General features: G+C 48.8%; 1 protein-coding gene across 1 annotated transcript in view; it reads left to right on the forward strand.

Moving 5' to 3' along the window:
- Nucleotides 1-16,805, forward strand: part of LRRC2 (leucine rich repeat containing 2) — a 28,616-nt gene extending 11,811 nt beyond the window's left edge. The window contains exons 3-9 of the mRNA XM_028518775.2: nt 2,286-2,493; nt 4,721-4,877; nt 6,334-6,470; nt 8,099-8,244; nt 11,219-11,374; nt 14,377-14,513; nt 15,193-16,805. Coding sequence (XP_028374576.1) covers nt 2,286-2,493; nt 4,721-4,877; nt 6,334-6,470; nt 8,099-8,244; nt 11,219-11,374; nt 14,377-14,513; nt 15,193-15,242 — 991 coding nt within the window. The 3' untranslated portion in view covers nt 15,243-16,805. The remainder of the gene's footprint in view (nt 1-2,285; nt 2,494-4,720; nt 4,878-6,333; nt 6,471-8,098; nt 8,245-11,218; nt 11,375-14,376; nt 14,514-15,192) is intronic.
- Nucleotides 16,806-17,331: the final 526 nt, after the last annotated feature.

The raw sequence follows: 17,331 nt of genomic DNA on the forward strand, positions 1-17,331 counted from the left end.
CCGTAGCCGTAAGGACCCACACACAGCCCAGGCACCAGCGCGGGGAAGACAGCGATGACACACGACAGTTCAGTCTGACGCTCTCCACGCCGGGCGAGCCGTGCGACTGGTGGCTGCTCCCCGTCACCCACGTCAGCCCTCACCCAGCAGCCGCACGCCAGATAAGACTCGTTTGTCGATGCCATTTCGACTGGACCGTCATGATGTGATTTGTAAGCTCACTACTGTTACGTGAACTCATGACACACGAGTAACAATGAGTCATCTTGTCGGTGAAAACGTAATTGAGCGTTTTGGAAAAACTGCGCTTGTGATACATAGGAACCACACAGTTGAATGAACACCGTCCACGACGGATGAAAATAGGACGAGCTGGGAAAGTCGCACACCCAGGTGGCATTGCCCGTCTGTCGTGTTTGTGCCCCGTGAGGAGACCCAAACTGGGGCTCCACACCCATGCATCTCGGGTGAGGCATGGTGGGCGTGGTTAATTAAGGGAAGGCAGAATGGGGTGCTGACGGGCACCCCTGTTCGGGGGGCAAGTCCATGACCCTGTGTCGAGTTGGCAAAGTGGGATGTGTTTCTATGCTTTAAGTTAAAAAAAATGTGTCAGTGGGGACCGTCTATTGCTGGTCCTCCACTTTTATGAACTGCATGGATCGAGCAAACTCCCAATCTGTTCACGCTGGATAATTAAGCGACTACTGTGAGTAGGCATGGTGGTCATGTCAGGCGGTTATCATTATCCCGGGTCTGAAGACAAGGATGGGGGACTTCAGTAACCTGCCCATGCCCTTGCCCCTACGTAATGCCGTCATCACAGACAGCTGGGACTTCTTTTCTCTTGCCCCTTGGCACTTGTGCTGTGCCTGGCCATGCAGACACGGGCCTGTGTCTGCAGCCTGTTTCTAGAATTGTCCCTTCCAGAAGTCCTTGGTCCTGTCTGCTCCCGAGCCCCCGAGTAGGGTCCGGATGCTTTTCTGAGAGTGGAATGCACCAGGTTCCTATCAAAGTGGGCAGGCTACCTATTTGGGGACGATGTCTGTTGGGTGGCTTTGAAAGAAAACTACAACACTTTCTCTTTTTTTTTTTTTAAGATTTTATTTATTTATTTTTAGGGAGGGAAGGGAGGGGGAGAGAGAGAGAGAGAGAGAAACATCAATGTGCGGTTTCTGGGGGTTATGGCCTGCAACCCAGGAATATACCCTGGCTGGGAATCGAACCTGGGACACTTTGGTTCCCAGCCTGTGCTCAATCCACTGAGCTACGCCAGCCAGGGCTACACTTTCTATTTTTTAAAAAATATTTTACTTATTTACTTTTAGACACAGGGGAAGGGAAGGAGAAAAGCATCAGTGTGTGGCTGCCTCCCACACCCCCCCCAGTGGGGACCTGCCCACAACCCAGGCATGTGCCGCCTGACTGGGAACTGAACCAGGGACCCCCTGGTTCTCAGGCCGGCGCTCAGTCTACTGAGCCACACCAGCCAGGGCAACATGTTCTGTTTTTGTACCTCAGACTAGTAGCCTGTCAAAGCCTCAGAGCACACACAATCCCTAAGTGGAGAAAGGCCCACCGCATGCAGAACACTGTTCTAACGATTGTGCTGTATCCAGGGGGCAGCAGGCTGTGGGTCACAGCACCGTGGAGTTTATGATTCAGTCGGGGGGAATAAACCAGAAAAATTACAGGTCAAACAATGGTCAAGAAGGTACTGAGGAGCGGTGGGGGGCGGGGAGGGGGCTGGGGCGCTGAGGAGACCCCTCCCACCCTACTGGACCCGCAGGTTTTGAGTGACAACAGGTCCACCGCGCAGGAGTTTCCTAAGGTGGCTGAGGGGGGGGCATTCTCGAGTCAGGTATTTTATAAACTGAGACTGCCTGTATGTTTCTATCCAAGTGCTCTTGAAAGATCAGCACATCCCTGCGGCCTTGCATATTTACAAACTTGGGTTTGCACCACACACTATGCAAGGAAATTGTAATTCATCAAATGCATAGGTAGTTTTGGGAGATATGTTAGCCAGGAACTCCATCTAACTCAACTGTAACTGTTAAAAGTCAAGGTTGCTAGTAATTCACGACTCTGAGGTTTTACGTTTCCTCTGTAGTCCCCACCGCGGTGGAGGGAACGAGAAAGGACGGGTTGGGAGAAAGCGGGATGGGGGTGGGGGTGCCTGGGAGTGGCCAGGAGGACTGCCCCTGCGCGTGCGCCCCGGCGGTCCGCTCAGGGCAGCTGCGGGCGTGGCGGCGGAGGCTGACTGCGGCCGCTGCGGGGCGTTTTAGGATCAAGGAGGAGTGGAACTTCGTGGCCGAGTGCCGGAGGAAAGGCGTCCCCCAGGCGGCGTACTGCAGGAATGGCTTCGTAGACACCAGCGTGAGGCTTCTGGAAAAGATCGAAAGGAACTCCCTCGTAAGCCGGAGTTCCCCTTCCAAGGCGGGAGACAAAGGGAGCAGCCCGTTTGTGTTTGAACTCTCGGGGGAGCACTGGAAGGTGAGTCGGGGTGTTCCCAGGTCTGCAGCTAGCGGAGGCTCGGTGCGGTGCCGCGCTGATGTCCTCTGGGAGCTCCCGCCCTTGGCCTTGGCTGGCGCAGCGCTCCATCCAGCCTGGGAGTATCTGCTTTGAACCGGCTTCTCGTGTGTCCGTTTCCACAAAGACGGTGCCCTCCTGGAGAGAGCAGCGGGGGGGGGGGGGGGGGGCGGGTCTCCTTGGATCCCTTCCAGGCTGGGAGCAGCCGGAACCCCAGCGGCCCCGCCCGGGATGGCATAGCCTTTAAAATGCTTAAAGCTGCTGCTTGCCCCCTCCCCCCCTTAAAATAACTCTTGCCTTTAAAATTTTTCAAACAAACGGAGCCTTTCACCCTCTAACACTCCACAGTGGGTAGTGACCTTGCTTACCCTGTAAGCCGATTTTCCTCCGAGATTCTGGGGCCAGGACAAACACCTGCCTTTCTTTTCGCAAACACCTGGACAACTGTGGCTTACAGGTGCTGCTTGCTCTCATTCCGCGCCACCTGCTGCTTTGCTTGGAGGCACACGCCCGCGACCTGCCGTCTCCTGATTGGAGCGGCACCTGGTGTGCCCTGGGCAAGTGAACTTGGGCTGTTGTGCCTTTCACGGGGACAGGGTTCTCTGGGGCTTGTCCTTCATCCCTGATGACCCCGGGGTCGCACCCTGATGAGCCGGCTCTCTGCTTTGGCTCAGCTGCAGGGGGTAGGGTTCAGATCAGAAGGGCCCCCCTCCCCTGGGTGGTTTGGCCAGGGCTGGGGGCTGTGCTCGCTTGAATGCTCTGCTGCCACTGTCTTAAAAATTTGGCTTTTTTTTCCTTCAAAACTGTATTTATTTATTTTTAGAGAGTGGGGAAGGGAGGGAGAAAGAGAGAGAGAAACATCGATGTGAGAGAGGAACGTGGATTGGTTGCTTCCTCTATGTGCCCTGTGGGGGCTGAACCAGCAACCCTGGCACGTGCCCTGACCCGAGTCGAACTAGCAACCTCTCGCTCTGTGGGATGATGCCCAAACAGCTGAGCCACACGGCTCAGGGCTTGAAAATTCTTAACAATTTTTAACAAGGTGCCTACATTTTGTTTTACACTAGTTCCTGAAACTATGTAGCTGGTCCTGACCCTTAGGGACTCATATAAATGTGTGTGGGTTTCGGTTCTCCTCTTTGAGCGAGCCTGAATAATGCTCACTCTGCCTGTCTTAGGGGACTAACGTGAAATCCTATTTAGTGTGAAAGTAATTTTATAAGTTAAAAGCTTAACTGCGGATCGAATAGCAGTGATCACAAATCACATTACAAGTGCCAAGCAAAGGGGTCCCGTGGACTCCCCGCCACCTCCACCCCTCTGATCTTGCCCCACCTCCCTCCTGCGCACCTGCCGCAATTTGCTGATGGTGCCGCGTGGTCTGGGGACACGTGTGCTGTCCTCACCTTTGTTCCATCCCTCCGCGAGGAGCTCAACTTGTCTGCAGAGGTAAGACTCAGTAAACGGAGTGTCTTCGCCTGGACAAATAGCCGCCTTCCAGTCTTTAAGTGCGTCTCGACACCACTCCAGCTTTACCCAGGACATGAGTGAGGGGAGGCTTTGCAGCCCCTGGCGTGTTCCTCTCTGTCACTTCAGAGGTGACTTCGGAGGTGACTGTCACTTTAGAGGCGAGGCCCAGGGAGGTGGCCCACCTGGACAACTGCGGAGCCTGGAATTCTGTCTCTCTGGTGCTTCCCCCTTCCTGTAGACTCATACAAACATGTAGAAATTTGGCCCAGCAAGTGTTAGATGTTTATTGAGTATTTTAAAATCCAACTGCAAAGGAAGGGAAATGTAGCCTGAATTTAACAATCAAATGCAAGGACAGCTTTTATTTTTAGAAGATGTGGGATTGGCGTGTTGTAAAGAAATAAGACATGTGGTGGCTGGCGTGGGTGTGAGCTTGATTACCAGTGTTCACCAGGCCTCCAATTCGAATAATTCACGGCAGCTTTGAGCTTGGGCTGTTCTCTTATTGTGAGATTAATGGTGACCGCAGTCTCTCTGCTTTTTTTTTTTGAAACGGCCGGAGGGCCAGCTGGCAGGTGTGTCTGATGCTGCCATGCACGTTCTCTCACTTCCGGCTCCTGAAACAAGCGCGGGCGTTCCTCGGCGTTGCACACGCTGAGCCGCCACTCAGCTCCGCCACGCCGAGGACCCAGTGCCGACCGCTGCCCTTGCTCTGTTCCAGGAGCTCCCAGACTCGCTGAGGGAGCAGACGCACCTGAGAGAATGGCACATAAACAACACCCTGATTCAGATCATTCCTACCTACATCGAGCTGTTCCAAGCGATGAGAGTCCTGGATCTGCACAAAAACCAAATCTCCCACCTTCCGGCTGAAATCGGTATGTCTCCTGGCAGAACCTCAGGCCGCTGGTGAGCAGGCAGCTGGTGGGCGGGTGCTGGTGCTGTGAGAACCGGGCCCCGCCGCCTCCTGCTCCCGGGAAGGTGTGGGCAGGGCCGTTGCCTGTGTTGCAGTCCAGGTCCCCAGTTGGGGGTGTGTGAGGGGCAACCACACATTAATGTTTCTGTCTCTCCCTTTCTCCCTCCCTTCCCCTCTCTCTAAAAATAAATAAATAAACTATTTTTCAAATTTATTTATTTATTTATTTATTTATTTTAGAGAGAGGGGAAAGGAGGGAGAAAAAGAGCGAGAGAAACATTGATTGGTTGCCTCTGGCACGCCCCCAACCATGGACCTGGGCCAAAGCCCAGGCATGTGCCCTGACAGGGAATTGAACCAGTGACTTTCTGGTGTGTGGGATGACACCCAGCCCGCTGAGCCACACCATTTGGGACACCATAGTCTTCCAACAGACAGTGAGACCAACAAAATCGACTCGGAAATGGCCCTGCCTCCAATATACTACCTTTGTATGTTTCCCTTTCTCATTTATAAAATGCCAAGAAATGTGTGTTTTGACTGCCTACTCTGCAGAAGCAAGCAATAATTTTGATCTCCCCATTTAAAAAAATCAGGTTAAGAATGTTGAAGTGTCCCGTGCCTTGGAACACGCATGGCATGATTTTTGGGATATTAGCTGTATTTGCTCCCGTGCTGGTTTCCGGTTTCAGACTGGTTGTGCACGCATTCAATCCAGGTGGACTTGGGAGGTAGTGTTTCTCCATTGATCCAGTTGTCGCTTGTTATTCTTAGTGTGTTCACTTTCTGCCTGAGAAAGGGCTTTTCTTTCTAGAAGCATGTTCTTTATGAAGCACCACATAAGTCAATCGATGTAAATATGAAGCCGAAGGTAAACGCATTCCGTACAGTCTGCAAACAGTCTACTTCTTCCGATCCCTGACTGCATACGTAAAGCTGTGTGCGTATCTCAGAGCCTCGCTCACTTCTCGGTGGAGCCCACCCACGGGCCGTGGCTGGTCGCTGTGTTCCCCGGGAGCGGTCCCAGCCTCTGAAGCCACCGTCTCCTGCTTCATTCATCATGTCATTGCGAAGGGGTTCACACTCTGCGGTGCTGGGGCCTGACCCCAGCTTCATGGAAGACAAATCCTTCGCACTCACCTCACCTACACTTTCACGGAGGGCTAAGTAGATAAAGACTAAGCAAAAAAAAAAAAAAAAATCAAGCTGAGGTCAAAGACCAAAATGCTCAGGATAAAAGATGAGCAGACATTTAATAAAAAGTGCTTAAAAAACAAAGTCAAAACTCTGTTTGATGCCTAGCCCATCATTTATACAAAAGTTTTGCATTTTTGTTTTGTTTTCTGCTCTTAAAAGATCTAAAGGGACCTACACTGTGATGGGCTTTATTGTATTTTATTTTTTTCTTCTGGCGACAGGCTGTTTGAAGAACCTGAAAGAACTCAACGTGAGCTTCAACCACCTGAAGAGCATTCCTCCAGAGCTGGGAGACTGTGAAAACCTAGAGAAGCTGGACTGTTCTGGGAATCTAGAGTTAACTGAGCTGCCCTTTGAAGTAAGAGAGTGAAGGTGTTTGCACCGTGATTTACTCGTATTTGGTTTAGGACGTGGAATGGCTTATAACGTGGGGGAGAAGCTTTAAAAGATAAAACCCATCTTCGTTATGTCACATTTTCCTGACATTTCGGTCACACTCTTCCAGTTATTATAAGGTCTTTAAAATGTCTTTACACTAGGCTGGGACCTGAATTTATATCCAAAAATGCCATGGAAAAAGCCCTGTTTTCGTGCAAGATATTTTTATTTAACGCCAATGTGATATACGATGCTTGTTGGCTGTAGTGCAGACCCCGATTTATTTATCCACGTGGGTGAAATAAAATTGGAAACGGAAATAAATAAAGGGGGTAAAATTAAAAAAAAATTATATATTCAACATAACGTGTAGGTAACTAAAGTAGTCCTACAAACAGGATTTAAAGTGTCTGTTAATTTAAACATATTTGTTTTGTTTGGTATAAATTCATTGGAGAAATGACTTTCAGTCATTTTCTTTTTTTAAGATTATTTATTTATTTATTTTTAGAGAGGGAAGGGAGGGAGATAGAGAAACATCAATGTGCAGTTGCTGGGGGTCATGGCCTGCAACCCAGGCATGTGCCCTGACTGGGAATTGAGCCTGCGACACTTTGGTTCGCAGCCCATGCTCAAACCACTGAGTGACGCCAGCCAGGTCAGTCATTTTCTGATAGAATGGAGCAGATTATAGTGAACAGTTTTATGGCCAAGTCAAGCTCAACAAGCTTGTGCCGAGGGGAGGTAGGGGTCTCGCAGTCCTGCCCGTGAAGTGTTCTGCTGGCGAGGACTGGATGGGGCCGGCCGCTGAGGGTGGTCCTAGGAAGGCTGCCAATCCCCTTTCCCCGAAAACGTCCGTGTGGGAGGGAGTGGCTGCTTCTGCTATTGGCACCCATCTTGCCCCAGGAAAAAATAGTGGTGCCTGTGAGGGGACACCACGGAGGGTCCCAATTCCCTGCACACGGTGCACCCCCTGTCCTCCCCAGTTTAGAGAGTGGCTCGGCCTTCTCTCAGGTGTGCGGGCTGGAGGAAGCCATGCCACTTCTGACCCTTCTTGCTCCCGAGGCCCATGTCTGCTCGTGGGTCAGTCCCGCTGGGCAGGCCCTCTGGAACGTGGTCTGTGTCCGACTGCTGCCCAGCGCCTTCCCGCCAGCACCCTAGCCCAAGCTTGTGTTGTCTGTCGTTCAGACTGGGACAACAGCCTCCTGGGCTGGTCTCTCTCTTCCTTCTTGTACTCCCCTCTCCTTTATGGAGACGTGATTTACACGCCAGAAAACTCACCCATTGTAAATGTACGTTTCACCAATTCAGTTTCAGGGTATTTCCAGCACCCCCTAAGAATTCTGTCTTGCCCATTCACTCGGTAGAATATAGAATTCCGTGGCTCGTTCATGACATCACCAGCCCCTCATGGGCAGCCACCGTGAGCTGGTCACCTTGGCACCCCGGCGTGTTGCACGGTTTGCTCCACAATGCATCCTGTTTTGATCTCTTTGGCATATGTTCGTAGAAATGTCTTTGAGAAGAGATAGCAATTGAAAAATTATTAGTCAAACATAATTCTTTCCCTTACAAAAGTAATTAGAGTATTTTGTCATGCCCTTCTAGTTAAGTAATCTGAAGCAAGTGACGTTCGTAGACATCTCGGCAAACAAGTTCTCCAGCATCCCGATCTGCGTCCTGCGGATGTCTAGCTTGCAGTGGTTGGACATCAGCAACAACAACCTGAACGACCTGCCGCAAGACATAGACAGGTAGCTACTTGCGCTTTCAAGGTGAGGTGTATGGATTAGTTACTAACATCTTACATGCTGTTAACATTTTAAATTAAAAAAAGATTTTATTTATTTTAAGAGAGAGGGGAAGGGTTGGAGAAAGAGAGGGAGAGAAACATCACCATGTGGTTGCCTCTTGTGCACCCCCTACTGGGGACCTGGACTGCAACCCAGGCATGTGCCCTGACTGGGAATTGAACCAGTGACCCTTTGGTTTGCAGGCTGGCACTCAATCCACTGAGCCACACCAGCCAGGGCAACATTTTAAACTTTTATAACTTATGAATGTCCTTTGAAATTGGTGAATTTTCCAGAGTCCTTTGTTTCTAGGAAATAAGTTTGGTTCTTTATGTGATAAGAGAGTTTCTAGTCTATATTATACACGTACTTGTATATGTATGATGAGGTGTGTCTGGAAAAAGCCCAGCTATTGTTAATATAACCAGAATGGTTTGCTCAGTGTCCGTGTAACCTGGCAGCCAAGGAGAGTGGACTGGAATGCGCATGTGTGAACAATGATGCTTCACTGTACTAGTCAGTGGGGGCAGTAGACACTGTTGAGTGAGCACGTGTGCTGTGTGGCCGTTGCATTAAAAATGAGTGAGTAGAGCAAGGAATCTGCATCCAATTTTGTATTAAGCTTAAATGTTCCTCTGTGAAAGCTATTTGGATGATTCAGAAGACCACAGCCGTGAGCAACTGGTGACTGGCAGCTTCATCATGACAACATGTCTGCTCGTACACTGTGTCTTGTGCAGAGTTTTTTGGCAAACCAGCAAGTCACCCAGGTGACTCAGGCCCCCTGCGGCCCAGATTTGGTGCCCTGTGACTTCTGGCTTTTTCCCAAACTAAAATCACCTTTGAAAGGGAAGGGATTTCAGACCATTGATGAGATTCAGGAAAATACAACTGGGCAGCGGATGGCAACAGGGAGAAACTCTGCGAGACCCCAGGGTGCCTGTGTTGAAGGGGACTGAGGTGTCCTTGTCCTGTGTACCGTGTTTCTTGTGTCTTGTTTCTTTTTCAATAAATGTCTCTATAGTTCATAGTACACGGCTGGATACTTTCTGGACAGACCTCGTGTGCAAAAGTAGGTTTACAGTTGTGAGTACACAAAACACAGTTTATTTTTGTATTATCATTAATTATTGTATTATATTCCATATGGACAGCTGTAAACCTGGTTTTGCCCACTATTAATGTGCATTTGACCAAATCTTCATTGCCTTGGTGAACTTTAATTTTCCTCTGGTCCCTGGCAGAGTGGCATCAGTGACTGTTCTTCACTCCACAGAAGTAGAAAAGTAAAATGATGGCATGTGGGTTAGAAACACATCGCTCTGTGTTTAGGCTATCCGTGAGGATGATTTTTATTAATTTTGTCTGTTGATTTATTATGCGTAATCTTTCAAACGAAATTGGTATGCTTAGTAAGGGTTTCAAATTATGTCCTTGTAGCCTCCTCATTTAAAAATAATGACTACACCGAATCACATAAGATTCATTCACTCATTCATTCATTCATCCTGCCAGTATTATCAGGCTCCTGTATGGCAGGTCTGGGGAGCCGCTGGGTTTAAAGTGGTGCATGAAACAAAACCTCCAGCCTCCCGGAGTCCACAACCTCCCGCACACAGCGGCAGGAGTAGACTGTCAGGGTGCGGACGCCCCAGGTGGCCTGGTCCTCAGGGCCATCCCTATTTCTGTTCCCTGTTCCTGGTACATCTGATGTGTGTGCCCATGCTTTCTCTGTTTGCGAGACTCGAGGGGAGTTGTTTTCATTTGAAACACAGGGGAACTTTGTGAATCATTTGTGGGATTGCTCAAGATTTTGCAAAGGAATGAAGGAAAAAACTGGAGGCGGGGGGCGGGGGTGAGTCCCGGAGGTGAACTGAGTGAAATGCCTTTGGAGCAGAGTGGGCTCATTTCCTTCTCTCTCCGCAGGCTTCTTCCTACTTTAAAGTTAGAAAGTAGGATGAGAGAGGAATGCCTGTGCTCTCGAGATGTGCAAAAGGAAACATTGGCTGAAATGTGTTTATTTTCACTGCAACTCGAGGACTTCTTTCCCATGCCCCGTTCACCCTTGGAGTGAGACAGGCACTTTGAGGAATATATTGATTCTTTTACATTTTTAAAAAAGATTTTATTTATTTATTTTTAGAGAGGGAAGGGAGGGAGAAAGAGAGAGAGAGAGAGAAACATCAATGTGCGGTTGCTGGGGGCTGTGGCCTGCAACCCAGGCATGTGCCCTGACTGGGAATCGAACCTGCAATGCTTTGGTTCACAGCCCGTGCTCAATCCACTGAGCTACGCCAGCCAGGGCTCTTTTAAATTTTATTTTTTTGTTTTAGAGAGAGGGGAAGGGAGGGACAAAGAGAGAGAGAGAAACACCAATGTGAGAGAGGAACATTGATTGGCTGCCTTCTGTACGCACCCTGACTGGGGACCGAACCCACCACCCAGGCATGTGCCCTGATTGGGAATCAAACCAGAGATTTTCGGGTTGCAGGACATTGCCCAACCAACGGAGCCACACAGGCTGGGATGGGAGATACTGAGGTTTTAAAAAAGCTTTTCGACTACAGTTTGCATTCGACACTATTTTGTATTAGTTTTAGGTGCAGAGCGCAGAGGACAGGCACTCACACTGGAAGCCTGTGTTGATCTTCGCGCTCCATCACGGCCCACAGCACATGCGCACTCTGCCCTTGCTGCCGCTGTGCCTGTGTCTTCAGGGGGCAATGAATTGAGTAAAAAACTAAGAAACAAAAAACTGTCTCAGCTGGCACAGCTTCATTTATTTAATTTTGAAAGTTAGTTTATTTTTCATATGCGACCCTTATGAGAAAGACCTAAGTCGGGATTTCCTGCTAGGGTTTGTTTGTGAGTCCCTCTGGTTTTCTTCGCTGCGAAGCTGAGTCCTTGTGCCCCGCTCCCTTCCCCGGCTCCCTAGGCTCGAAGAACTGCAGACGTTTCTCCTGTACAAGAACAAGCTGACCTACCTGCCCTACGCCCTGCTCAACCTGAAGAAGCTCACGCTGTTAGTCGTCAGCGGGGACGGTCTGGTGGAGCTGCCCACCGCCCTCTGGGACTCATCCACCCCTTTGAAGTGAGTAGACCGACCGTCCTGGTGGAGACACCTGCAGACACGGGGAGCGGAGCGAGGAGCGTGGGGGCCTGGGCACCTGTCTCAGGAAGCGGATCAGATGGTCGTCGTTGTACTCTGAGACTCAGATCCCGGGAGTTCTGATGCCCTTTTACAGGATTTTGGAGTTGTGGGATGTAGCCTGGGGAGGGAGAGCTCAGAGGATTTCTAGACAATGCGACGTGCTGGTTGAGGGCGCGGTGGGGCAGGTGCCCGGGCCTCCTGGGCCTGTCACCCCCCTGATGCTGACTCCACGGCACGTCCCCTTGGCTCCCCACTACAGCATCCCGCCAGCATTTGGAGCTTTGGAGATTCCCTGTCACTTCCACCTGAGACCATTTTAGCCCATTTCCCAGTAGCTTCAAGCCTCCCCGGGAACCTTCCCACGAGGCCGCTCCAGTGAGAGCCACTTCCCTGCTGTGTCCAGAGACCCATCTGCTTGTCCCAGCCACCCCCCAAGGAGGTGTTTCCGTTTGGTATAGGAGGTATTTCCCTGGGACTCCCAGTTCCCTCAGTGGCAAATGCTCCTCTCAGCATGAGTCTTTCTTACTTCCGGTCCTGCAGTAAGATGCACGGCAAACAGAAATACAGAGATTAACTATTGCAGAGAGAAAGACTAAATTTGTTCCTGCATAAGCACAAGTGTAACAGGGGCATGAGACATCTTCTCTCCACCCGCCCCGCCCCCCGCCCCCCCAACTGCTTCCACCGGAATGGGACCCCCACTGTCCGTGGCTGGGAATGCTGTCTGGGTGAGAGTGACCCACGGGTGGGAGGGGTAGCAGGAGCCACCCCGAGGGCCCCTCCCACGTTCAGGGGGCAGCGGGCAGCAGGCAGCGCTTGCTTACATCAAGGGCTGGAGGGGAGCCTCCGGTCGGGGTAAAACTGCGACCTGCGTGCAGGGAACGGAAGTCACTTCCGACTCTAACTGCAGGGCTTGGAGATCTCAGAGGACCAGATAAAAGCTCTTTGAATTAATAAACAGTTCAATAGAAAGACTAGATGTCAGTCTTTTTAAAAAGTCACTAGCTTCCTGATATCTTAGAAACCATCTGTAGGAAAGGAGTGGAAGAATGATGGCATTACTAGTAATAATCCCCAAATAGGAAATATCTAGGCAAAACCCTAGGAGAAAGAAAGGTCTCTTATGTGAAGGGAACTAAACAGTGTTCCCAAGCAATGTCAAAGAGATCTTGAATATTTGGGAAGACCTACTGTCTTTCCGGATAGAAAGACTCTGAAGATGTGATTTCTTCCAAAAATTGTGCTGAAGTAGAATAGGATTCCTGTCATCACTTTAGTGGGATTTTTTTCTTCTTCTTTTTTTTTTAATGAAATTTTGTTTTATCTTGAGCCTAAAGAAAGCATTTTACATTTCTTAAAGGATTTTATTTATTTATTTTTTTTAGAGAGGGAAAGGAGGGAGAGAGAGAGAGAGAGAGAGAAACATCAATGTGTGATTGCTGGGGGCCGTGGCCTGCAACCCAGGCATGTGTCCTGACTGGGAATCGAACCTGCGACACTTTGGTTCGCAGACTGTGCTCAATCCATTGAGCTGCGCCTGCCAGGGCTGGATTTCCTTTATGGAACTTGAAAAAGGAATTTGAAAGTCTATGTGAAAGGTGAAAAGAGCTAAAAACAGCAATGATAATTTTGAAAAACAAGAGCGACAGAATTTTCAACTTTTCTGAATGTTCAAAAATTGTCCTAACAAAATTTTGCGGAAGTAAAGGTATCAACCACAAAAACCGGGAGGGGGGAGGCGGGGGAACCACAGAGGGTGGAGGGAGCACCTGCACTGGACGGAGCAGCACTCAATGTTCTGTCCCGCGGCAGAAGGTGCTGCTGTCCAACGAGCTGCCAGAGAGACTGACCAGCGGAAGAGACGGCCCCTGGGCCTGGGAGTCGCCACGGGCAGGGCGGTAGACGGCCCCTTTACATAAACAGTGCCGCTGTGCTATTCAGATGAAAAGACACACGCGTAGACAGTGATTCCTTTAGTAAAGAAAATTGAAGAATGGGAAAATGTAGGCAGAAATCTGTTTTGGGGGGCAGGGAAGGACAAGGAGAGTTCAGTGAAAGATTGCAAAGGGAAGTTGGAGGGTTCTAGCTACACAGGAATGAAAACTTTCTTGCTTTCTCCATATTTAGACATTAAAATTAAAAAGAAAAATGAACTGGGAAGTATATATGCTAAAATCTGACAGATATGTGTGGATATGCCATATATAGGCATATAGAAGATATAGAGATGTATATATAATCTTCTGAAGCCAATTAGAGTGAGGCTAATACCCAAGCCAGCAGGGACTACTGCCATTGCAACCAAAGGCTATTTGAGGAATTTCCTATTTTGAATTGAATTAATTCAATTCAAATTAATTATATCACCTTCACCTCAACACATCTTTTAAAATTGTGAAGACGGAAAACCAAATGCCATTTTAGTTTCTCTCCTTTAGCTCCTTCCTCCTCCTCCTCCTCCTCCTCTTCCCCTTCCCCTCCTTCTCTTCCTCCACCCCCTCCCACTCCTCCTCCTCTTTTCTGTGGATTTTATCTGAGTCCTTCTTCATTCAGCCACCCCGTTTGAGCGCTGGTGTCACTCATTGGGAGTAGTACCAAGCATAGTGAGACATCATACGGTCGTAGGGACCTGACTGAGAGAAAGCGTCATTGTCTGCCTCTTGGCCTCCGGCCCTCACCCTCCTTCTGGGGCCGAGTAGCTCTCCTTTCTCCCGTCAGGCCTCTGGACAGCCTCTGCCTTACGACCAGTCCCATCATCGCGATGGACTGCCCCACAGTGGGACTCCACTGGTGATGCTCACTGTACGTGGTCTACTGTGACTTTGAAGAATAAGGAAGAACTTGGGATTTAGGGCCATGAAGGTTGACTTCCAAGGGGAGGAATTTTTGCAGTTAAAAATGCACAGGGAAAACTGTGGCATTTTCCATATTTTCTCGAATAGATTTGTAAGCCTTATGGACAATCCTATTGACAAGACCCAGTGTCCAGATGGTGACGAAATGGTGGAAAGTGAACAAGACCGTCAACACTTTGATAAAGAATTTATGAAAGCCTATATCGAAGACCTTAAAGAAAGAGGTAGGTAACTCATAGTTACAATATTTCAGATGAATAGACAGAGTCCAGGAACTCAGGCAACACACACATATTTGCTATAAGACAGATTGACAAAGAGTTAACTGGTGAGGGACAGTTCCTTTTGTAAATTATTTTTCCATTTACCAAAAAAGAGAGATCCTTTTCCTTAAAATATTCGATTTGTCTAGTGCTCTGGAATGCTTGCTACACCGTCAACTATTTGACAGGGAAACATACACTTACAACGTGAGGGTTGCATTACTAATTGTACAGGAATGTGAAATGAAATGACGTTGACAGAAGAGTGTCCTAATTAATGGGACAATAAAATTCCATTTCAAAATGCATTTGAAGTCCACATCCGAGAAAGTCAGCTCCTGTCAATCAGGGTACACCTGTGTCAAAATCACAAGAGCACGAACACGAGAAGCAGGTCAGGCAATCAGCCCGTTTAGTTTGGGTTTTCAACCGGTGGGTGATGCCGCAGAGGGCCAGGCGGCTGCAGGAAAGGGCAGGGCGTTTTTCCTGGTGGCTGTTTCCCAAGCGCCCTTGCTCCTCCCCTCACGAGCACGTGTGTCCACAGGAAAAAGGCACCAATCCGCCTTTGTTCTTCCCGGCATGTAGTTACACCCCACAGTGAAAGGAGAGTGGTTGAGTGTCTGTTTTCCTTTGATTACAGAGTCGGTTCCCAGCTACACCACCAAAGTCTCGTTCAGCCTGCAGCTCTGACACCTCCCCTGGAAGCCTGCAGCTCCCTCCTGCCCGAGGGGCTGTCCAGCTCGGTGTCGAGGGTCCGGTCCCAGAGGGGTGACGGCGTGCACTTAGGCTTGAAGGCCAGAAACCAGGGTCATAAATGTTTGGAAAAATGATTTTCAAATTTCAAATCGATGAACGTGTCTCTCTGTGAACTGGGGAATTGATCAGTGGGTTTATATGTTGATCTGTAAAGGTTCATTTGCATACACTTGTTTCCGAGTAATGCACATTTAATATTTTAGAAAATGTATTATTTGTTAAGATGATAACTTAGACCAAATTCTGGAGTTGATTGCACAGTTTTCAGGAATCATGGGATAAAGGGCTTGTGAAAACAGTGTTTCTATTGGACTAGTCAGATGAGAGTTTATTTTATTTTGTTGGTTTTTTTTGTAAGGAGTTTTAATGCATTATTTCTTTTACTGAGAATAATTGTCCTTAGGTTTATACCAACTGCTATTTCCATATGTTTTAAATTAAATCATGCAAGTGTGGGCTCTCAGGAGAGACTTTGGCCTTGAAGGTAGGAAGAAGGACGAGGTGTCTGCCCTTGCGTCGGGCACAGGATGCTCGGGTGGTGTGCTGGCACTCCTTGTGGGCGGGGGGATTCTGGCTGGTCACGGAAGCCTTGAGTGGCCTTCATGATGGTCATCTTGCCCTGAGCGGGCCCCTTAGGGACCCCCTGCTAAGGTGGCCATGCAGTGTGTCAGGGAGGACTAATTCACGTTGGTGAGGGGTCCCTGGCAAGCCTTCCTCGAGGGTTGCCACGGGAGAGGCTGCCCACGGCCAAGATGCCGTGCTCACACCCAGAGTGCACTCACGAGACTGTTTTGCGTGGTTAAAGGTGGGGTTCCTTACGGGACTTTGGACGCTTGTATCACATCATGTGGTTTGGACAGATTGTACTGTCCGTCCACCTTTGTACCGCTGTCTCGGGCTCAACGAAACCAGACTGGGCGTGGAAGATAAGCTTGAACAAGTGGTTTGTACATGAACCGGCTCCTCTGTGGTCTGCCCAGTGATGCTCAGTGGAACTTCCTGTGGGGACGGCAACTCCTGTGTCTGTGTGTCCCACAGAGGGACCGCCAGGCCAGGTGCTCCTTGAGCACTTGAACGGCGACTGGTGTGAATGAAGAGCTAAATATTTAATTTAATTTAAATTTAAATAGCCAGAGGGGGCTACCCTATTGGACAGCTTGGGTCTAGCCAGGTGGGTTCTTTGGAAGTTAATCTGGGCTAAAAATGAAGGGTGACTTTTATTTTCTCTTATCTGAAGAATCAGTCTGTCCCCAGAGGCATGCGTTTAACAAGGGTTACTCCTGACACCCCAGTATCTTGTCTTGAGGGGCCTAATCGTAATTCCAAATATTTTATCCTCAGCATCTGTAAAACAGGCAGAGCAGTCTAAAACCACCGTTGGGGATTGCTTCAACTTACAGACAAACTCTGAGAAGTAGGTTTAAGAGATGAGAAGAACAGGAAGATGAGAAATCACTGTAATTGACCCTCGAACAATTGTATGTTTCTTTTTCACTCTTTAACAATGTAATTCAAATTTATAGTTGTACCACTTGAATGATTTTGGTGTTTTATTTCATGGCAAGGTTATGCTGTCTATAGTCAAATGGAAATATATCTGAACAGGGGGAGAGAAATGGGACTTTCGTACCAATGGACTGTCCAGAACTTATGTAAATTTTACTTCAATAAAACCAGTCTTTTGTGCAAAAATCTTGTCTGGTGTTCATATAAATCAATAAGCCCTGGCTGGTGTGGCTCAGTGGACTGAGTGCCGGCCTGTGAGCCAAAGGTCACTGGTGCTGATTCCCAGTCAGGGGACAGGCCTCAGTTGTGGGCCAGCCCCCCCAGTAGGAGGCGTGCAAGAGGCTACCACACACTGATGTTTCTCTTCCTCCCTTCCCCTCTCTAAAAATAAATGAATAAAATGTTAAAAAAAAATTACAAATATTGCATTGATATATACTTATTTCATGTTACATAGCACCCCAAACAAATATATCATTGAATACAATGCTCATAGAGATACTATTTAATTTATTCA

The sequence above is a fragment of the Phyllostomus discolor genome, chromosome 7 (genome assembly GCF_004126475.2).
Source record: "Phyllostomus discolor isolate MPI-MPIP mPhyDis1 chromosome 7, mPhyDis1.pri.v3, whole genome shotgun sequence".
NCBI lineage: Eukaryota > Metazoa > Chordata > Mammalia > Chiroptera > Phyllostomidae > Phyllostomus > Phyllostomus discolor.